Here is a 23188-nt window from a genome sequence, read left to right as displayed (position 1 = left end):
AGAGATGGAGATGATGATTATTTCCCCAAATGATCGAAGCTGAATAAACTGAGCGATTTTTCTCTCTTGAGAACCAAGCCAGGATTCTGATCCATCGTCCTGATTTATTTGAAAATAAAAAAATAAAAAAATTTTACTTTTGATGATGTTAAATGATAGAGTTTGGAGAAACATTAATGGAATTGAAGAGATGGAGATGATGATTATTTCCCCAAATGATCGAAGCTGAATAAACTGAGCGATTTTTCTCTCTTGAGAACCAAGCCAGGATTCTGATCCATCGTCCTGATTTATTTGAAATTAAAAAAATAAAAAAATTACTTTTGATGATGTTAAATGATAGAGTTTGGAGAAACATTAATGGAATTGAAGAGATGGAGATGATGATTATTTCCCTGTTAGTTGAAGGTGAATACTTGATATGATAAACATGGCTCTGGATTGCAGTTTGATAAGAAATCCTCCACCTGAATGAACATTAAAAGAAAAAAGAAATTCGGAAAAGAATTAATTTTTTTTATATAATTTTGAATAATTTTAATGTTCATAAAAAATATTTTAAAAAGCAGCTGTAAATCTACATGGAAAATACTTGACTTAAACCAATGATATGGTTAAAAGTTAGAATTTGAATGTTCAATTAGAAAACCTAAATTGACCTGATGATGAATAAGTCGACATCTAGTAATGAAAGTACAAGAATCATATTCTACAGCCAACAATGGCAGAAACCAGATACCAGAAAAGATGAAGTTGGCTCATGCAAATGCTTCCCAGGTGAAAACTACTTGTGGTGGCTAAAACAAGATGATTGAAGGAGAGAACGTTAACAAGTGCGTTAAATGATCTTTCTGGTATCCAAAATTACATACATTATTTAGTTCTCATGGCCAAGATAGTTTGACTTGAGAGAGAATTGATAGTTACAGTACAATAGGAAATACAATCAATCAGGGTTTTCTTATAGCTGATCCTCCATTGAACTGCTAGTTTCCACCTCTCTATGACCCTTTTTGTCTTGCTAGAAAACATCAGCTCAGAACCATTTTTCCCTTTCTGCAGATCACTGGCTTCTAAGAAAGCACGTGCCTCACCACCGGAAGCGCACAGCAGCTTCCCGAGCTCTGTAGGCTTGTCAAAATTCTTGATTTTGTTGATGGTGTATAACAGCAAGCTGTCTTCTTCAATTACTGTCGGCAAATTACTCAAAATCATGGCACAGTTCTTTGATATCCATTTCAAGACAGAGATCTCATTGTATACTGAAAGTCGAAAGCCAGAGTAAACCAGGTGACTGATGGATCTCCTCTGATTTGGCGGGGTTGCCCATAAACGCAAAGCAGACAATAAGGCAAAAGATGGCTTCCCGTCTTGGTGGATATACATCGATACCTTGGGCCATGAAATGAAGGAATACATGCTTGGTTCCAAGGGAATAAAAACTTTGTCATTTGGATTTTCATTAAGGAGAAACCCGTAGTGTTCAAGAAGCTCCAAATTTGTATATGTTCCATAGCCTAGGAGAACCTGCAGAACAAAAGGCACAGTAAAGAAGAAAAGAATAGCAGCCAACAGCTCTGCATCTATGAAACTACACAAACAACAAAAGCTGTAAATCAATATTGCGGCAGGCATGATACAATTCTAGACAGAGGCATGAAACAAGATATAACAAATCATTGACAATTGAACAAAGTGTATACATGTAATCTAATTCACAAGGAGCTCGTAATACCTGAGTTCCCTTCTTGTAATTTTTCCTGGCATAAAAGCAATATGCAGCCATGTTTTCATCGAAGCCACCATCTGTCAAACGCTCCAAACCTATATCTGGTTGATCTCCAATAAAGTCATCTGTGGTTTCCCCATTTGACAAAGAAGTATCTTCCAAAGAAGAGGCATTCATCAAATGCACCACGTTTTCAAGGTCATTTGACTCCTCTCCAGGAGCAGCATAATTAAACAAGTCTCCAACAGGACATAAACATCCAGCTTCATCCCATGGTATATGCAATGCCCGTGAGGATATCTAGAAATGGGATCGAGTTGAAAGGCTTCAATTCCAAAAACATGAAGGCATGGGTAGAAACAACTAAGCACAAGACAGAATATACACAAGCTAAATGAATCCACATGAAATCCTCGTAGGATAACTTACGAGCCTGCAACTCATAAACACAGTACAAGTGATCACCCACAATAAACAAATGTACTGTACTTAGAGAAATGAATATCTAAGGTATCGCTTCTGGCCGATGCAAATGTCATTCTATTCTGTCAACTTCGTGGACCATTTACTCGCACACAGGTGCTGGAATCTGTCAGGAAGTCTAATTTTTCTAACCATGTACACCGATGAAAAAACAGCATTGACGTATGAAAACACAATGATTCATATAGTTTCAATTACTTTCAATGGAAGTGGTAAGAGTATCTCACAGTTGCTGAAGCCCAAATCCAAGCCCTGAATGTGAGAAGTTGTGGTTTAAGCTTAAGTGCATCCATCAGTGAATTAGCTTCTTTCCACTCTGATTTCGCCTTCGACACAGCCTTTTCTGCAGTCCAGATAGCATCATCCACCTAACAATAACTCCAGATATCTCAGATATCATTTCTATCTCAAAAACCAGAACTCATTGATATCAAACCTAACCAACAATCAAAAAGAAGAAAATCAGAAACTGAACTTGCAAAGCTTGCATTTCAAACTCACTGAAACTTGCTAGCACGTCATAACTGCGCGGCAGATGCATCAAGTAAGGGTACCACCATGAACTCTTCCCTTTACCCATTTCGTATAACAAACACACAGCCAATATCTGCATTGCATTCTTTCCAAGTCAGAACCTCAGCAACCTCAAATTCAAATAAAACCATCAAATTCTACACTAATCAAAGAATCACTCCAACAATTTGTCCTCTCAGTATGACACAAATCAATACAGTGAAGTCAAGAGCTCAAAAACAATAAAAAAAGGAATTAAAGAAATGAACTTTTTAACAATCAAAAGCCAAAGTTCCTATCTTTTATCTCTACAAACAAAATATTAACCAAAATACTCACAAATAAATGAAAGAATAATAAAAGAAAAACTCGAGAAACCATACCTGGGTTGGGGAGAGAGAAGAGTAGGTATTATTATTGACAAAAGAACAAAGTTTCTCATCTTTCAATAAACTATCTCTTGTGATCAAAACAGATTTTGGAACTCTAAGAACCAACTCTCCTTTCTTTATATCCCTAACAGCAGCTAAACCTCTCCTACAACCAAAACCCAATTCCAAAAATTATCAACAGAAACAGATAACAGCATAAACAGTGGATGTCAGTGTTGTGTAGTGTGTGCGCGCGTGTGTGTACTTACCCTCCCGCATCAGGGAAGTGAGAGACAGTGAGGGAATGGCCTAAACAAGAAGTGGGGCTTTGAGGATGGAGAGAAAGGTTCGTGGTGCAATCTGAGATTCCAAGGTTTGCTGCCCATTTTAGAAATCTTTCAAAACCTTCGTCTTGCCCTGCATCTTCCATCTCTTTCTTTGTTTGTCTGCTGTTTCTCTGCAAGACAGTGAAGGATGCCCATATACGAGAATTTAGAATAGAGTAAATCATTGTTTAGTCCTTGTTCTTTAAGATATATTATAACTTAGTCCTTCTACATAATTTTCATTGTGTTTAGTCACAAATTAGCCTTCTTGAAATTCGTTTAGCCTCCTTCATTTTATTTTCCTACTAATTCTTTCCATAAAAAAATATTGTAGCTTAATTTCATTGTTTTTCTTTGTGAGAATGTCGATACCCTTACATATCATTTGATGATTCTTTGACAAAAAATGAGAGTTTAGAGAAAATAAAATAGCTGACTTTAAGAGTACAAAAGTCAAAGGACTAATTTATAGGTTTAAAGCTATAAAGGACGGATCTGTAATTTTGTTAAACCTATGGGAAACTAACGAATAATTTTCTCAGGAGAAGAAAACTGCGTAAGGCCAAGCAGATTCGTGGGCTTTGAATGGTTAGGAAAGCATGGGCTTTGAATAATTTTGTTAAACCTATGGAAACTACCGAATAATTTTCTCACAAGAAAATTGCAAGGGCTTCAATAATTTTGTTAAAATAATATTATTTTAATTAAAAAAAAATATTATTATTTTAAATTTTTTTAAAATAAAATTATATAATTTTAGATTGATTTTGTTAATCCGTAAATCCAGAATAATGTTGGACTTATATTGGAAATTTTTGTAAAATGCTTAAAATTTAACTATTTAAGAAAAGAAAGGAAAAACTCTTGAGTGAAATTTCATGTTTTTCAGATGACTTATTTGAGACTTTCATTGTATTTCATAGGAGATAATTTATATATAAACCCCATTTCTTTTTTTCACTATAATTTATATAATTACACCTTTTTTTCTTGGGATTATATATCTAGGATATATTTCCTTATATGTAATTTCAAAAACAAATCATTCTATATTCATATTTTTCTCTTTTATTTCCTTTCATAACCTTAAAATTTAAAAAAAATAAAAGGATTAATATTAAGAAAACCAAGAAAGTATAATATTTTGAAGAAAAAAGTTTATACGTTTCAAAAGCGCTTTTGAAAAATTTTAAAATTTTTTTCTTTACTTCAAATTAATATATTAATGTTTTTAGATCATTTTGATGTGTTGATGTCAAAAATAATTTTTAAAAAATAAAAAAATATATTATTTTGATACATTTATGAATAAAAAACACTTTAAAAAATAACCACGACTACATTTCCAAACATGCAAAATCCACTCTATAGCTTTTCTTCTTGCTTTCTTTTTTTTTTTTTTTCTCTAGTTGTCATATTAACAAATACACCAAAAACTGTACGTCATTTACTTTAATTCCATCCACTGAAAAATATATCTTGGGTTATAGCAAAGTAATGATTATTTTACCTTATTTCTTTTGATTTTAAGGCTCAGCTCGAGAATAGGATATTACTTTCAGATAATTTTTTATGATAGGATTTAGTAATTCTTTAATGATAAAATCAATAATTTTTAGTTAGAAATAGTAATAAATAAAAGAATGACTTTTAAATTATAAAAATAAAAATATTTGTTTTTATTTTTGTTTTTGTTTTTGTTTTTATATGATAAGTATTTTAAGAATTAAAATACGAATACTTGCTTGACGCATAGCTGAACTCAAGGATGTTGGGTCTAGCAGTTTACTAGATCTTTATGTGTTTAAACTCAACATATAGCAGAACCAAATAATATTATATCTTGCAGTTTTCCAAACCCATGTTTGGAACATCTAAAAAAAAATATGAAATAAGCCTTGAAAAATTTAACATAGGAAGTTAGTGAGAATTTTAAAAATTCCAAGTGTGTTCCAAAACTTATTCATTTCATAGGCATATTTCTACTACTAGCCAGGCTTTATAGACAAGTTTTTTTTTCATGTTTTAGGGTTTACAGGTTTGTTCAATTTTTTTATTATGTTTTCTATGTAGTTTTCTAGCATTTTCAAGTTTTTTTTAGACCTTTTAAAATAAATTTCATATTAAATTAATTCTTTTAATGATTTAAGGGTTATTTTCATCCAAAAAATTAAAAAAAAATGAAATAGAATAGGTATGTAAGGGCATGTGATAGTAAGAAAAAATAGAGAAATAGAATAGACATTGGTTTGTCTATTATTTTCATTGATGGAAATCATGCTGAAATAAAGCCAATGTCTCATCATTATTTCTCTAAAAAATTGCTGGTCAGCCTCTTATCTTGTTAGGTGTGTTACGTGTTCTTAGTAATTTGGATGTATATTAAAAATTTATTTCAACCTAATAGTTTAAGTTACTAGGTGAGATTTTAAAATATGATTTATATTATTTTTTAACACATCTTATTAAGTAAAAGCTTTTTGGGTTTGAAACTTGCATAGACTCACATTATCTTATGCTTAATTTTTATCAAATTAATAGGAATGGTGAGATTCGAACTTGTGACCGCTTAGTCATCAAGACTCTGATATCATGTCAAAGAACCATTTCAACCCAATAACTTAATCTATTAGGTGAGGTTCCAGGATATGATCTATATTATTCTCTAACATTGTATAAATAAACTCCGAGTGTTTTGGAATTGTAGTAACGGTTATAATTTTAAATGTTTTTTTATTTATAAATGTATTAAAATATTTTTTTATTTTTAAAAAATTATTTTTGATATCAGCACATTAAAACGATCTGAAAACATAAAAAAATTATTTTAAACAAAAAATAAAATTTAAAAATTTAAAAGGAAAGCAGTGAACAAACAAGACCTAAAACCACCTATAGAAAATTCATTTAGAAATACTTATACACTTTTTTTAATTTAAACCTATTTTTTCTCTACACATTATTATTTTATTGTGCTAAATTAAGTATCCAGGGTTCTTAAATTTATAAGAATGTTGTTTCTACATGAACAGTGGAGAAATCAAACCAAGAACGGCCATCAAAAACCCAAAACCCATTTCAAGTTTAAGCAACTTCATCACCAATAATTAATCACAATTTAGTTTTGTTTGTAATCAAGAGCATCATTGATATTATTATAACGATTATTTTTTAAAATGTTATTTTTAAAAAATATATTAAAATAATATTTTTATTTTATTTTTTAAAATTTATTTTTAATATTAGTATATTAAAACAATTAAAAAATACTAAATAAATTAATTTTAAACTAAAAAAATCAAATTCTTTGAGAACCACGTTTCTGCCGCAATACGAACATTATCGCTTTTGTTTGGGAGAGCTGCTCAAATAGAGATTTTTAAAAATTCAATTTTTCTGTTTAATTTTTTTTATGTTTTTTAATTATTTTAATATATTAATATTAAAAATAAAATTTTAAAAAATATATTATTTTAATATATTTCTAAATAAAAAATATTTTAAAAAACAAACACTATTATTATTACTACTATTATTATTATTATTTTACAACATTACGTCTCCATCTTGTTTGGATTTCTTTGTATTTTTTGGTACTTTTTTGGCATGCCAAAAACAGAAAGTCTAAATTCAAAGTTTGATTCTCACTTCTCAAATAGGTCAATGCTTCAAATCCAATAATAAAAATTATTTAAAAATCAATGAGAGTAGCTAAACTAACAATGGAGTTCACCTCTCTTTTTATAGTGTATTTAGTATTGTGATAACTATTATGGTTGTAATTTGAAAAAAATTATTTTAAAAAAAGAACTTGTAGTTGAGGTTGGTTTGAAAAAATAGGTGTTTAGTTAAAACTGTAGTTGAAATTGAGGTTGAACAAAAAGTAGTTTAATGTGTTTGGTTAAGAATACTTTTGAAATTGAGGTTATAAAATAATTTTAAAAATATATATATATTAATATTGATGGTTTTTAATTTAAATATTTTAAATTTAACTATTGTTATTACATCATGAAATAAATAATACTTTATATAAAATATTTTTTATTGTTCCATTAAACTATCCACAATTCCATCACGTATGAAATATATCCGACAAGGATTACAGTTCACAAATTTATTAAGAGCGCAACAACATCAGGTAAAATATAATTAGGAACAAAATTAAGATTGCGATCAAATTCTGTAAATGTGACGTCATCAAGCGATCTCCGTCTAATTTATGTAGTCATTGAATAATGTTTAACACTAATTTTTTGAATAAAATACAATTAAAAATAAAAATTATTTTTTTATTTTATTGGATCGGACCCGGTTCAATGTATTTTTAGCTTTGATAAACCTAGCCGACCTGAGTTTTATATCTACCTGGATGAAAATTAATTTAATTAAAATTAATCAATTAAACAGGTTAATTTATGACTCAATTAAAATCAGAATAAAACTTAATTTAATTTTAAAAAAATTAAATCAAAACTTTATATTTTAAATTAATTTGAGTTAATTCATCAAACTTGTAAGTTTAATGTTGGGTTATAACTATAATAACAAGTTATGTAACCTTTGCATTAATTTTTTTTAATAAAAAATATTTTTTACATGGAATTATAAATAAAATCATGTTTATATTAAATATTATTGTTTATGCTAAATATGACACAGATGATAAAAATTTGTTATTAATTTATGATGTAGAATTATTTCTATTTTTTGGATATAATTATTTTATAAAATAATGATATAAGTAATAAATACAAATAAATCTTACTCATAATAATTAAAAAAAATATCAAGTATTTCGGACTTCCATGTGCTGGTTCAAGCCCTCAGCAACAAAAACATGGTATTGCGTCAATTTTTAAACATCAACAGTGAAGTATGTTTCACTGTTCATCCATTTTCCCATCACAAGAAGCAGCTCTTTGCTACTTCTTGTAACCTGCTGTTGTGCCACAATCAATGGTAAGACCCATCATTGAAAAATTGTGGTACGAGCATTACTAAATGTTAAAAATTATAGTTATAGATGAACCTCACCCGCAGCCATAATACCAACCAGCGTCTTAGTTATCTAATGTTTGAGCCTCTCATTGAAAATAATAATAATAAAATAAAATAAAAACATTACTTAAAACCAAATAAATCTAAGTGCACAATATTTTTCCCTTTAGTTTTAGTTTTTATATATATAGCATGTCTAAATTTCAATTAAAATGAAATGTGGTTTTAATAAATAAAAACCGATATGAGAATAACTTAAACATTAAGAATAAAACCAAGTGAAATGAACTTAATCAAGATTAGGCAAATATTTGATCTATAATTTAGGTTAACGAAATCATGATTAGGCAAGCTTATGTAATAATCTCTTTTATTTTTTTTTCATGGAGTTTTTGGCAAGTCATCTATCATAATTAATTGATTTTCCATATTAATTAAAAAAAAATTGTTCCTTAAATTCAAATTCCAGATGATAACATAAGAGACAAATATACTTTGCTTTCTAACCAAAAAGGTTGTAGTCACCGGGTTAGTAGCAGAAAAACACTAACAAAACAAAATCGTTGCTACTATTTCTGTAAGAGTCCCTGGAAGAGTGGAGAGTTTGCTAAGTGGTCGTTGTTAGTTTTCCAAATTCATGTGAAGTCGTTACTTATAAAAACACTTCTTGTCTCATCAATTCTTTGGAGAAAGCTCTTGTTTTTAAGTGAGTGGTGCAAGAGGTTGGCTTTTTATCATCAGTTTATCATAGCACATTAATCTTTATCATCTTCTTATTATATAGTTTCTGACTATGAATTGTTTTTATAAAAATTTCAATTACAGATAGCCTAAACAAAGCTTCTCTTTCTGTTTCGATACATTTAAGAGCTGGTGTCTGATGGGTTCCTTTTGAAAAAAGTTGTTTGCTTTTTTTACGTGTGGGAAGAAGGTAGCTGCGCTGTTTAATTATGATCCATGCTTCAAAAGTTGACGTGGGTTTATCTTGAAAAGAAGAAAACTTTGGTGTTTTAAGTGAATTGGGATTGTTTAAGGAGGATTCCAAGAGAGTTTGGTTGGAAAAAGATTAGTTTTTTGAAATGGCTGTAGCATTGTTTTGGGTTGGTAGTGCCACACCAGGGACAACGGTTTCCATTGGTTTTGGATTGCTGGATTCTATCAGGGTTTCGGATACAAAATTTTTTGGTAATTCTAGAGATCGGAGTTTGTTTTCTAAGGTTGGAGGAAAACAGGGTAGGGAACAGAAATGGAAGTCATGTTCTATCAATACAGATCTGAGGTACTTAGGTGGTAATAGTAATGGAAGCAAATTGCCTGTAACATCAAGCATTGTAGCAAGCCATGCTGGAGAAATGGCTGTTTTGTCATCCCATGAGATGGTTTATAATGCGGTGATGAAGCAGGCAGCTTTGGTTAAGAAAGAACTGAAGTCTAGAGGTGATCTTGATGTGAATCCAGATGTTGTTCTTCCAGGGACTTTGAGCTTGTTGAGTGAAGCTTAATCGGTGTGAAGAAGTTTGTGCTGATTATGCCAAGACATTTTACTTGGGTTAGCTTTCTGTTGTTCAGTGAATGGAATTTTAATTTCTTGGCTCTTTCTGGGTTTTGAATCCAGAAAATGCTGTACTTGTGGATGATTTTATAATTTGCCTTTTGCTTTCTCAGGAACTTTGCTCATGACCCTGGAAAGGCGAGGGGCTACTTGGGCAATATATGGTGAGTGAGATATGATTTTCTATCAGAAATGATCATTCTCTCTTTTCCCATTGGAATAGTAAGAGAAGTTCGAAGTTGGAGGAGGGTGATTCCAATCCTATATAGCATACATGTGTTCTTATGTGATTTGATTATCAAACAATGAGCAAACAAATCTAAAGTACGAAGAAATCTGTTTTTTGAAGTTTGTGAAATCTTGGTGCTAATCGTGGAGCTAATTATGTGTTATGAGAACCATAAGAACTGATCTTTTCCAGTCTAGGATACATGTGAAGCCTTGACAGCTCTTTTCATGGAGTTTATTTCAAATTTTAATTAATTTGATATTCAGAATTTTGTGGACAATATTTCTCAAAGAGAAGCGTATGCTGTGAACTGGTTTCACTATCGAACACCTGATGTTTACCCTTAATGTTTTTCTTCTAATTCATGATTGAAATCAATTTTGATCAGCTCTGTGCAGTTTATGATATCGGAAGGTTCTATGGATGTAAGAGACGATGACTCTCAAGACAGAAAATCAGCCTTTTCCTTCTTTCTTACAATGTTTTCTGCACATGTAGTGTGGTGTAGGAGGACCGACGAGCTTGTTGACGGGCCTAATGCTTCACGCATTACACCGACAGCTTTAGATAGGTGGGAGGCAAGGTTGGAAGATCTTTTCCAAGGACGTCCATTCGATATGATGGATGCTGCTCTAGCAGACACGGTGGCTAAATTTCCTGTTGACATTCAGGTTAGGCAGTACTTTTAAAATCAAATTACATCTCAACTGGAAAATAATTACTCTACTACCAATCAAAAATATTTTTGGCGTTGCAATGTATCGTGTTTGTAGGATACTTCAGTATATTTCTATAAGCGATGTGTAAGTAAGTTGGCAGCTTTCATTCGAACTGTAATGACCTTTGTAGCTGTAGATAATTCTGAGATCATTTTCCAGCATGAATGTAGAGTGCTATTTCTGTGTTTATCGGGTATCTGCAGTCATGTTTTTCTGACTTCGTTCTAGCAGCTATTGGAAACATTTTATTTATTTATTTGCAGTCATGGCCAAAACTGAAATGTTAATTTATTTCTCACTTGACATGAAGTCAATCACAATCTGATGCTCTTTCCTATGACATCTTGTTACAGCCATTCAAAGATATGATTGAAGGAATGAGGATGGATCTGACGAAATCAAGATACAGAAACTTCGATGAGCTCTATCTTTACTGTTATTGTCGTTGTTGCAGTGATTCTGAACAACAAAAATAACAAAGGATAATGCTTGTGTTTAAGAAGAGATTGATGAATGAAAAGCTTGAATGCTTTATTCATAACTGTAGCTCAATTTATAAAGCTGATACATAACAAACTCCTACGATCATGGTCCTACATTCAAGTCATGATCAATTGATAATGGAAATAACAGAGCTGCGAAATAACAGCAAGAACAAGAGAATAGGAACAGAATTGACTAAATCAAAAATTAAAGAAAGAATAAAATTCCAGCTCAGCAGTCCTGAACATTATTTCTAACACTCCTCCTTGTTTAGGAGCTGCAAACTCCCAACTTTGTTCTTAGAAATTCGAATTTGTTGACTGGCAGTGGTTTGGTGAAAATATCAGCTGCTTGTTCTTCAGTTTTGCAATAAATAAGAATGATACTCCCATCTTTCTGCACCTCTCTCAAAAAGAATAATTTGATGTTGAAGTGCTTGGTTTTCCCGTGAAACACAGGATTATTAGAGATGGAAATGGCAGCTTGATTGTCAACTAGAATTTCTGTGCTTTCCTTTTGCTCCAGGTTAAGATCAGATAAAATTTTCCTCAGCCACAAAGCTTGATTGACAGCAGCTGTTGCAGCCACAAACTCAGCTTCAGCAGTGGATTGAGCTACGGTTTCTTGCTTTTTTGAATTCCATGAAAACACACCAGAACCTAAAGAGAAACAGTAGCCTGATGTGCTCTTCAAGTCATCAATTGAGCCTCCCCAATCACTGTCAGAGTACCCGACCAGTTTGAACTCTCTACTTCTTGTGTATCTTATGCCAAAATTGCAGGTTCCTTTGACATATCTTATCACTCTTTTAGCAGCCTTGAAATGCAATTCACTAGCACAATGCATGAATCTAGACAAGATACTCACAACATTCAAAATATCAGGCCTAGTTGTAGTGAGAAACATCAAGCATCCAACAATTTTTTTGAATTGTGCTTGATCAACCTTCTCGGCTCCATCTTCTTTACATAGCTTCTCCTTTTGATTCATATGAGTGCTTACTGCTTTGCAATCTTCAAGTTTGAACTTTTTGAGGATTTCTTTGGCATACTTCTTCTGATATATGAACACTTCATGTTCAGCTTGCTTAACTTCCATTCCAAGAAAAAAAGACATCAAACCCAAATCTGTCATCTCAAATACACTCATCATCTCTTGCTTGAACGTCTCCACATTATTGTTGTTATTTCCTGTTACAAGCAAATCATCAACGTAAAGTGAGATGATAAGGATGTTATCACCATTTTGCTTGATGTAAAGAGTCGATTCAGAGAGGCTTTTAGTGAATCCCAAGTGCTGCAAATGTTCATCGATTCGGCTGTACCAAGCTCTTGGAGCTTGCTTCAATCCATATAGTGCCTTCTTAAGAAGACAGACTTTGTCCTCCTCTCCTTCATTTGCAAAGCCTTCTGGTTGCTCAGTATAGATCTCCTCCTGCAAAACACCATTTAAAAACGCTGACTTGACGTCCATTTGATACACCTTCCAATTCAGTTGTGCTGCAATGGCAAGTAGCAGCCTGATAGTGTCAAGTCTTGCTACCGGTGCAAACGTGTCTGAGTAGTCCACGCCAAAGATTTGTGCATAACCCTTCACCACTAGCCTGGCTTTGAGCTTATTGATTGAGCCATCAGCGTTGAGTTTTGTTCGATACACCCATTTTACATCGATTACATTTCTGTTTTGAGGTCTGTCAACCAACTCCCACGTGTTGTTTCTCATGATCATGAGAAGCTCCTCCTTCATCGCAGCAAACCAATTTTGATCTAGCTTGGCTTCTTCAAAGTCTGCCGGTTCACACACAGCAATGTTGCACCTTTGATACACATCAAGGAGTGACTGTGTGCCTCTAACAGGAGTGTCATCTGTCATGTTGATGTCCCAATCTTCCATGCTTTGATCATCTGTGTCTGAAACAAGATAATTGCCTTTTGGAGAGGCTGAATCTTCTTTGATTGCATCGTTCCAGCCCCATTCTTCATCTTCCAGGAATTGGACATCTCTGCTTATAACGATTTTTCCAGTTTGTGGCTGGAAAATCTTATAAGCCTTTGAAACTAAGCTGTAGCCAATAAAAATGCCTGGAAGTGCTTTCTTGTCAAGTTTATCCCTCTTGACCTGTGGAACAAGGGTGAAGCACAAACATCCAAATACCTTAAGAAAATTCAGAGATGGTTTGTAACCATACCATGCCTCAAAGGGTGTTTGATCCTTCAAGGCTCTTGTAGGCAGTCTGTTTTGCAAGAACACAGCAGTGTTTGCAACCTCTGCCCAGAATTTCTTTGGTAAATTCTTCTCATGTAGCAAGCATCTTGTCATTTCCAATATGAACTTGTTTCGCCTCTCACTAACTCCATTTTGCTGAGGAGTATACGGAGTTGTTAGCTGATAATGAATCCCTGCCTCCTCACAAAAAACGTTGAAGGCATTGGAAATGTATTCCTTGCCATTGTCTGATCTGAGGGCTTGAATTGTGCAGCCACTTTCATTTTCAACTTTGGCCTTGAAATTCCAGAACACCTGTGCTACCTCTGACTTGTTCTTCAAGAAGAAAATCCAGCACATTCGGCTGTAATCGTCAATGAAGACAGCATAATACAGACTCCCATTTAGAGAGGGTGTCCTTTGTGGTCCTGCAATATCAGTATAAATCAATTGCAGCTTCCTTGTTGCTCTCCATGTGGCTTCTGGAAAGGGCTTCCTGTTTAGCTTGCCAGTGTGACAAGTTCTGTAGCTGGATATATGATCATCAAGTGCTGGGAAATCCTTAGCCATCATCTTGGATTTCATAAGCATCAGCCCTCTATGATGATAGTGCCCGAGCCTCTTGTGCCAAATATCTGTGATAGTTTCTTTAATTGGGAAAGCAGTATGCTCCTCCTCCAATGGATTTAGAGCAAAACTCTTCCCTTTCATGATTATTTTGAAAATATCATGACCATTCACATCTTTGATCAAACAGCAATTGTTTTCAAACACTACTTTATAACCCTTCTCAATAAGCTGACCAACACTGAATAAATTTTGATTTATACCAGGGACATACAATACATCAGAGATGAACTTAGTACCTGAGCAAGTCAAGATTGCCACGGTTCCCTTTCCTTCAACAGCAAGGTATTCTCCATTTCCAATTCGAACCTTTGAAGTTGTTTGTTTCAGCTCCTTGAATATGTTTCTGTCATGTGTCATGTGGTTGGTGCAACCACTATCAATGAGCCAGCTTTCACTTGAGTCATTTCTGGAAATGCAAGTGGCCACAAACAATTGATCTTCTTCTTCTTGATCAGCAATTTGAGCTTCTTCACCATGCTGTTGAATTTTGTTTTTGCAGATGACAGCCTCGTGCCCCATTTGATTGCATTTGTTGCACTTAGCTTCTGGTCTTCTCCAACACTTAAAATATGAATGTGATCTCCTTTTACAATGCTGGCATGGAGGAAAAAGTCCTTTTTTGTTTCCAGTGTTGCTCCTGTTGAAATTCCTGGAATCACCTGATGATGCTTGACTACTTCCATTCTTCTTGTAATTCTTTCCTTTTTCTCTATGCTTGACGAATAGAGCTCCTTCAATCTCATCTTCCTGTCTCATGATCCTCCTTTGCTCCTGAGCTTGTAATGCATTTAGCATTTTTATCAAAGTAATTTTTGACATATCCTTGGTATTTTCTAAGGATGTAATTATAGCCTGAAAGATTTCAGGAATTGTTACAAGAATTTTTTGAACAATTCTTGACTCAGGCAGGGACGAGCCAAGTAAACTGATTCGGCTTGCAATATTAAGCAGCCTGTCAGAGTACTCTTTGATGGATTCAGTCTTCTTCATCTTCTGCAACTCGAAATCACGCATCAAGTTCAACACTTACATACCTTGAATTCTTTCATCCCCTTCATACTCAGTCTTGAGAAACTCTCATATCTCCTTTGCTGTTTTCAGAGACATGATTTGAGTGAAAATGGTGGATGCTACTGCAGCAAACAAGCACGCCTTTGCCTTTGATTTTTTTGTCTTTTTCTCCTTCTGTGATTTGACCTGCGCCATGGTGGGATTGTTTGGAAGTGCAGGGATTTCATAATCTTCTTCCACTGCCTCCCACAAATCCAGAGCCTCTAAGTATGTCTCCATCTGTACTGCCCAAAACTGGTAATTGTCACCATTGAACACTGGTGGAGCAATTGATGAGAAGCTTACTTCTGTCTCCATGGGTTACAACACAGATCCCTTTAAATCAAGATGCTCTGATACCAATTGTCGTTGTTGCAGTGATTCTGAACAACAAAAATAACAAAGGATAATGCTTGTGTTTAAGAAGAGATTGATGAATGAAAAGCTTGAATGCTTTATTCATAATTGCAGCTCAATTTATAGAGCTGATACATAACAAACTCCTACGATCATGGTCCTACATTCAAGCCATGATCAATTGATAATGGAAATAACAGAACTGCAAGAACAAGAGAATAGGAATAGAATTGACTAAATCAAAAATTAAAGAAAGAATAAAATTCCAGCTCAGCAGTGCTGAACATTATTTCTAACAGTTATTATGTTGCAGGGACTGTTGGACTATTGAGTGTTCCAGTAATGGGTATTGCACCTGAATCTCAGGCACCAACCGAGAGTGTTTATAATGCTGCCTTGGCATTAGGGATAGCTAATCAGCTCACCAACATACTCAGGGATGTCGGAGAAGAGTAAGTGCAGAGTGTTGTACGCCGCAAGCTTAAAAAATACTTGGCACCCACTGTTTGTTGGATGCTGCATCGAGTAGTCTCCGGTGAACTGATTCTCATCATATAATTTTTTTTTCCTACCTATTTTTCTTTGTTTATATTAGTCATCCTTTTGTACATGCAGTTCTTTTCATTACCCTTTCCTTTCCTGATGCTTTGTTTGCAGCGCAAGAAGAGGAAGGGTTTATCTACCACAAGATGAGCTGACACAGGCAGGGCTTTCCGATGATGACATATTTGCTGCAAAGGTGACAGAAAAATGGCGAAACTTTAAAGAATCAAATTAAGAGAGCAAGGATGTTCTTTGACGAGGCAGAGAAAGGAGTGACAGAACTGAGTGCTGCAAGTCGATGGCCGGTAAACAATCAACAACATCTCTCGATATTTCAAGACAAAAACGATTTGTCTAGGCCTTGAGTGGACAATGGAAATCATGAAACTAATTGAAGATCGAAAATCGTCACATGTTTGGCTTTGAACACACGCACCACCCCAATTAACACAAACCAGCCATTTCCTTGTCTTACATAGGCAATCACACACAAGGGAAGCCTAGCCGGGGAAGGTCCTGGCAATTGTTCTCAGTTATGACTTTGCCTTGTTTTTTTCTTTTTGATATTGCTGTCGCTGTGAATAGATCCAAAGCTTCATCTTATAAAAAGCTCTCGTGAGCAACGAGATATCAGAAATTCATCTTTTAAGCAATCCAACAAAGTAACAGTGTGATCATGGCAAACGAATGAAAGGATCAGCATTAGGCTCGAAATTATATAAATATATAAAAAGAAATTTCAGAAATTTTCTAATACTTAAATCAATAAATATATAAAAAGAAAAATGTATGAGAGAGTAAAGAAAATAAGAGCGAATATATAACGAATGTTCTTGTTAGAACTTAAATGCTTGTGTTTGTATGAAGCTCTTACTTGAATTACTTGAGTTATATTGGAGTTGATTTATTGTTTATTTAGAAATGAAGATATTTATAAACTTTAATCATATTAACTTACCTCGTGGAGAGTGATGTTATGAATACCTTATGATGCGTGGAGTTATAGATGACTCGTGTTGAGTGAAGCAATGATAAAAAGTGATCTCATAGTGAGTAGAGAAACACGAATATCATTGATGAAGAAGTTTGTGTTCATCATTGGTTCATGGTGATCATTGTATTATTGATAAAGAGAGTGATGTTTTCTACGCCTTAGGTGAGTCCGAGTGTACGAGGGAAAGGATGTTCGAGCCTGGCTCAAGCAACAAGGATTCTAGCCATTTTAAGCCTCGTCCGAACAGCTAAAATCAATACGCCATATATGATTCTAACTCTTTTATAAAAGAAATTATGCATGGTCAAAATTTAATCCCATTTTAAGGCTTAAATGCTATAGAGAATTGCAAGGAGGAGGAGGAGGGAAAAAAACCATGTGGTCTGGCATTTTGAATGTATGATATTTTTTTGTTCTGTCTCCAGAGAGAAGGTGGCCTTTGCTTTTATTTTCCTGTAAAGCTCACAAAATTTGAATACAAACCAAGACAAAGTCAACAAATGAAAGAAGAAAAAAGAAGAAGAAAATATTATTGCCAACTTGTTTCTCATTCTTTCGATCACTATATACATTGAAAGCCCATTTGTTTAGTTTAGGGACTGTTTTGTACTTTGACATCTATGTCAAGGATTAAAAGTAAACATGCATTCATCGCATGTTTCAATCTACATAGAGAATCTGTATCCCAATCGGAAGAGGATATGAATGCTGTCAAGTATATATTCTCAGTAATCAAAATTTAAGCAGGATTAAATTTCCTTAACATGGAGGATATTGGAAACAGAGTAAATCCAGGTTGGCCCTGGCTAGCTGCCATCCGAATCAGGGCAGGAAACATCCTTGGTCGGTATAGGAGAGTATATAAGTGCGTGTGCATGTATCAGGTTAGTCGTTCGTCTTCAACAAGGCATTGAAAAAACCATAGTCATAGTGTGCGAGAGAGAAAAATAGAAGCATAGTTTTCTGTGTGGAAAGAAAGTTGTACTCCTGTTTCTTCGGTGTCTTTTTTATTTCCTAGATATGGATACTGATAGGGGGTCTAAAGATATTGCCCGTGAGGGGCTCTCCGCTGCTTATAAGGAGGAGACAAGATCAGCGTCCTACCTGCAGGATTTCTTCGACTCCAGAGGCTCCTTCACTTCCCAATTCAGGCCTTCTCTTTTGATACTAAATACCTATTATAGAGAGAAGGAGATCAGCCATAGCTCGAGTAAAAGCAAGTTTCTAGATATCGATGTTTTCTGCTAGATCTTATAGTTGCATGAAGTCCACTAGATAGTACGCCAATTTGTGTGTTTATCCTTATGGCTGGACTCCTGCATCCTCCTGGTTGTAATTTAGCTTCTTCGATTGTTAATTTCTTTTTTGGATAGTTTATGTTCGTAATCGAACGATCTTGCAAATTTATATGGTACTGCTTGGAGATTTCCCCCGTCTATTTTCCATGATAAACTTTTGTTTGAATGATACTGTAGATTAGAGCTTAAAGAATTGACTTGGAAATAAATGGAGTTAGAATGGCTCTTACAAGTGCCTCGTTTCTGGAGCCCCAACAATCCCTTTTTTCTTCCAATTAGGACAAAATAAACTCTTATGTTCGAATGGTGATCTAACTAGCTCGTGCATCAAGCAAAGTCTTCTTATCTTGAAAGTTATCTGTGTATTCTGTCTTTTATGTTTTCTTATCTTGAAAGTTATCTGTGTTATTTGCTTATATAGGATGATACTGTCCTCCCTAGCTCTGGATTCATATCCATGGCTTCTCAATTAATGGAGTCTCGATCGCTGTTTCTTTGGCGCTATCAATTCTGTTCCGTTGCACAGATATTTGATGACTAAATTCACATTGCCTATATTTCTGTCATGTATATGATGACTTCGGATGCAATGAAGCTGCTTAATGCTGGTGCCATTGTTGCCTGTCATTAACATGCATGTCTTGCATGCGTTTTTGCTATGTATGTTCTGCCTATCATTTCTATACGAACAAATCCCGCGTTTTCGGTCCCAAGAGTAACAGATGAAGAGGGTGACAGACGAAAAACGTTAACAATTATTTTATTATTTCAAGTGTTCTGTTTTTTTGGCGTATGGGGCATTAATTTCTTTTTTAAAAAAAAAAAAAAACTAAGATCCATGGTGAATTAACTAAGACCCCATAGGCACAGATTACCATTCATCAATCCTAGTAGTGTAGTTACTATTTTTTATCCTTTCAATAAAAAACTATTGAGAGTAAAGTAGTTTTTTTTTTAATTATTATCATGGTCTTTTAGTTATTATAAGATTTATAAGAAAAAATCTAAAAATTATATATATTATCCTTAAAAGAAAAAAAAATATACATACATCAAGGGTCTTTTTTGTCTTTTCAAATTGGGTTTTATTTTTTGTAATAAACAAGTTGACAAAGGATGATTTGATCTTCCGAATAATATGAATATTATTAAAAGAAAAATAGCTGGCATGTGCGACGCATGCGATAGCAATTGGGCGGCATGGACTGCATCATCCCATGTCCAAACGTTGCCTTCTGAGGTGGCTTTGAAGTGTCTCACCATTCTCTTTACACCATTAGATTTATCAGTTTTACGAATAAGAATTTATGTCGGTATTTACACTAATAGTCCGTCTATGATTATTTTACCAACAAGATCACGAATGGAAAACGTCTGTCAGAAAAATGCTCGTTGGTAATTTCTAGTGTGTTGGTGAGTCCGTCGTTAATAAATTTATTAATGGCTTTACAGACGGAACATTCGCACCAAAAAAATATCTGCTTTATTTCGTTGGTAATTCCCTCGGTACAATTTAGCATGCATATCATTGATAGGAGAACCATATATAATTTCATCGGTGAGTTAACAGTTGCAGTGGCATTTGCAGTAATTATTTTTCAACTCTCTAGAATATACCAACAGATTGATTTCATCCCATTGTTTTTAGTTTTAAATTTGGTCCCTCGAGCCTTGATTGTTTTAAATAAATAAAATTAAAGTTTATTTTGCAAAACTAAGCACCAACCAGACGTTGAAAGTTTTCCTCAATATACGAAACTCTCATATCCAGGCAACCAAAAAACATTCTTAGGTTCTTAATTTTCATAATTTGCACACTACATTTTTTTTAATCAATCTTTTTTTTAAGATTTTCTTAATTTTTCCTTTAGATCTACGTCTGGAAGATTAAATCGAGTTGATTTGGATAGTTTTTTATTTAGATTTTTTTCTATCTCTTTGATTTTCTTTTATTTTATTCTTCAATGTTAGATTTTTTTTAATTGTTTCTTTCAATTTCATCCTTCAATATTTTATTAATTTTAAATTGAGATTCATAATTTGTTTTGGTTCGCTTTATATATCGTTATCATGATCTTAAACAAACGTTCCAACATTTGATTAGTTCTTTATTTTGCGAGCGTATATTTTTGTTACCATATAATTAAATAAAAAATAATTTCACAAAATATATAAAATAAGATCTTACAGGTTAATCCGAGTTGTCTTGAGTTTTTTTTTCAGGTTGATTTTTTTTATTTCATCCTTCGCTTTAGGTTGGGAATTGAGCTTTATAATCTTTTTTATTTTTTTATGTGATTATCTCATTCTCATACCTTGAGTTACAGGTCTCGCAGGTTTGTTGGGGTTGACCTACATCACATTTAAAAAAAAATGTTTTTTTTTAAATTTTTTTCTTTTAACAATGTGTTGATTGAGAATTGAATTTTAAAATTTGATTCGATTTGTTTTTTATAAAAATTACTATTATCTCATGACTTAAATCACAAATCTTATATATTAATTAAAAATATTTTGAATTAATTTAATATATCATTCTCTTGATATCTAAATTACTTAATAGCTAAAACAATATCACTCAATATGCATCGGTTTTCACATTTATGATTTTTTCTTTTTAAAAATACGTCTACAATGCCTTCATATTTTCTTAAGTTAAAAAAAAAATGATCCAATCGTTGCGTGGCACGGGTCAAGGATCAGTACGATACTATGCAACAAAGAAAGAAGTTGAAGCCCACAGTTTCACAGAATTGGTGTTCAATACTCTCTTCCAAGTTGAAATCCTGCCATGAATGGGGCAGCAAGGTGACTCCAAGTTGGTGAAAACTAATAAGGAAAAGCAAATATCTAGCCGGTCATAATTTCAGTCTTGCTGATTTGCCATCTGCCTGCCACCATAGTCAATAAAGCTGGATTAGGGCACTCAGTGAAAGAGAGGGAAAGTGACTGCTTGGTGGGAGGACATTTCAAGCAGGCCTGCTTGGAAGAAATTGATCGATCCTTCTGGTTACTAGCTACCTACTTAAGTTAGGCATTGAAAAGTCTTGCAGGAACTTGAAATTCATTCCTTTGAATAAAAACAATAATTATAAAGATAAAAGCTGTAGCTTCTTGCCCTGTAAATGAAATCCACCATTGGAAGTTTGGAACTCCCTGCCCTTCTTCTACAATAGCAGCGCATTGAACAGATGAGTTGAAATCTATCGCAGAGGAGGTCACTGATGGAGGGTGGGGTCAAGAACATGTGCTCATGCACTTGAAGGACACGAGCAATGCCCCTAATCCAGGCACAGAAAAGCCATGCATTACTTGTATAGAAGTAGAAGATGTATGCATAAAGTTAGCTCAGCCCCACATCCTCAAAAGTCACCATTCATGGTCCCGGACAAAAAGCCAGGTCAAAATCAATGCATATGATCCAGACAATTTTGACCGTCAAACTCACTCTTTTTGGGATAACTTTAAATATCATCACGAGAACTTTGTGCTTCTAGGATTTGAAATGATTGTCCTCTTCATCTCTGCTGTGGATTTATGAGCTTGATCAATTGAGCAGGAAGAGATCATGCCAGTGGAGAAAGCAGCAATTGTGAATAGCTAGGAAGTATGGACACGAATACGAGATTGCCCCTCAAGGTTGGTTCTGAGCGCTCACACCGACACCAAGACCGCTATTGCCAACCTCTAGGCCGAACAGGCTCCTAATTTCGAGCCTAATGGGCTCCACTTTTTAGCTCCTTGTTGACAAAAATAATTCCATTGAATTGCAGCAGCGGAAACAATCTAGAACTGAATAAATCCAAGGCATTTTAGGAGATGGTCTGTATGGATCAGTTGAAGGCACTAGTGGCTACATCTCCAGCTGCAGTAAGAGATTTTTATGGGGTCACATCCTCATGGATGGAGGCAGACATGAAGGGCAAGTGCTATCTTAGCTCTATAATTTTCGAATGCCACTTGTCTTTGGGTCAGTAGTACTAAGAGCAGTTTGAACAAAGGAATCTTAAAAGGCAAGTAATAAGAATCTATTCCACTCAACAAAACTGAAAAAGAGAAGGCAGAGCTAAAGGCATCAATTTAGTACTGGAGAACTTGCCATTTCCCCTGGGGCTTGATTTGAAGGAAGTATAAAGATTTCATGCGAGTTTTCAGTTGGAACTTCAGCTTCGAAAGACTTGCGAGCTGTTTTTTGTTTCCAATTTCGAGTATTGGGACAACTTGATGAGGCAATCATAAAGAAATCAACAAGAAACATGATGTCGATCAATTACAAAGAGTATATACCCTACAATCTGGGAAATGGAAAATGGAAACTGGAGAAGGGTATTCTCAGGCCAGTGGCCGTTAACAGGGCCTTTGGAAGAATCAATGCAGTCTCAAACTAGGCAGGTGAATCTTCATTTGATTTGCAAATGCATAATCCAGTGCATTGCAAAATCATGCGAGGTGAAAATGAAAACTGCTAAACTTATTGAACAATAAGTATAAGAAATCTTGAGACACCATGAAACAAAGGACCCGATCAGATTAATCATGATTTGCAGACACGTTAATTCCTCAATTTCTCACAATTCAGATTTTGGAAGTTGGAAAATATTAGCTTAACAGATAACTACTACCTGCACAAAAACCATCAGTAAAAGCATGAAGTCAAATATAGAATATAGGTCATCACTTTGTGTCACATGAACATAGTATCGTC

General features: G+C 34.0%; 1 protein-coding gene, 2 non-coding genes and 1 pseudogene across 3 annotated transcripts; 3 read left to right on the top strand and 1 right to left on the bottom strand.

Moving 5' to 3' along the window:
- Nucleotides 1-4: 4 nt before the first annotated feature.
- LOC133700264 (small nucleolar RNA Z103) lies at nt 5-95 on the top strand. Its single transcript, XR_009843365.1, has one exon. It is a non-coding gene; the product is annotated as a small nucleolar RNA Z103 (small nucleolar RNA).
- Nucleotides 96-190: 95 nt separating this feature from the next.
- Nucleotides 191-281, top strand: LOC133700263 (small nucleolar RNA Z103). Its single transcript, XR_009843364.1, has one exon. It is a non-coding gene; the product is annotated as a small nucleolar RNA Z103 (small nucleolar RNA).
- Nucleotides 282-811: 530 nt separating this feature from the next.
- Nucleotides 812-3623, bottom strand: LOC133698622 (protein SET DOMAIN GROUP 40). The gene is made up of 6 exons (XM_062121615.1): nt 3366-3623; nt 3109-3262; nt 2688-2819; nt 2440-2580; nt 1736-2029; nt 812-1527 (listed from the first exon to the last, which is right to left on the bottom strand). Exons 1-6 carry the CDS (start codon nt 3605-3607, stop codon nt 874-876), a joined length of 1617 nt encoding a protein of 538 aa, XP_061977599.1. The 5' UTR covers nt 3608-3623; the 3' UTR covers nt 812-873.
- Nucleotides 3624-9502: 5879 nt separating this feature from the next.
- On the top strand, nt 9503-18350 carry LOC133700112 (phytoene synthase 2, chloroplastic-like; annotated as a pseudogene).
- The last annotated feature ends 4838 nt before the right edge of the window (nt 18351-23188 follow it).

Source organism: Populus nigra, chromosome 7 (genome assembly GCF_951802175.1).
Source record: "Populus nigra chromosome 7, ddPopNigr1.1, whole genome shotgun sequence".
NCBI lineage: Eukaryota > Viridiplantae > Streptophyta > Magnoliopsida > Malpighiales > Salicaceae > Populus > Populus nigra.
This window is presented reverse-complemented; position numbering and strand designations above follow the sequence as displayed.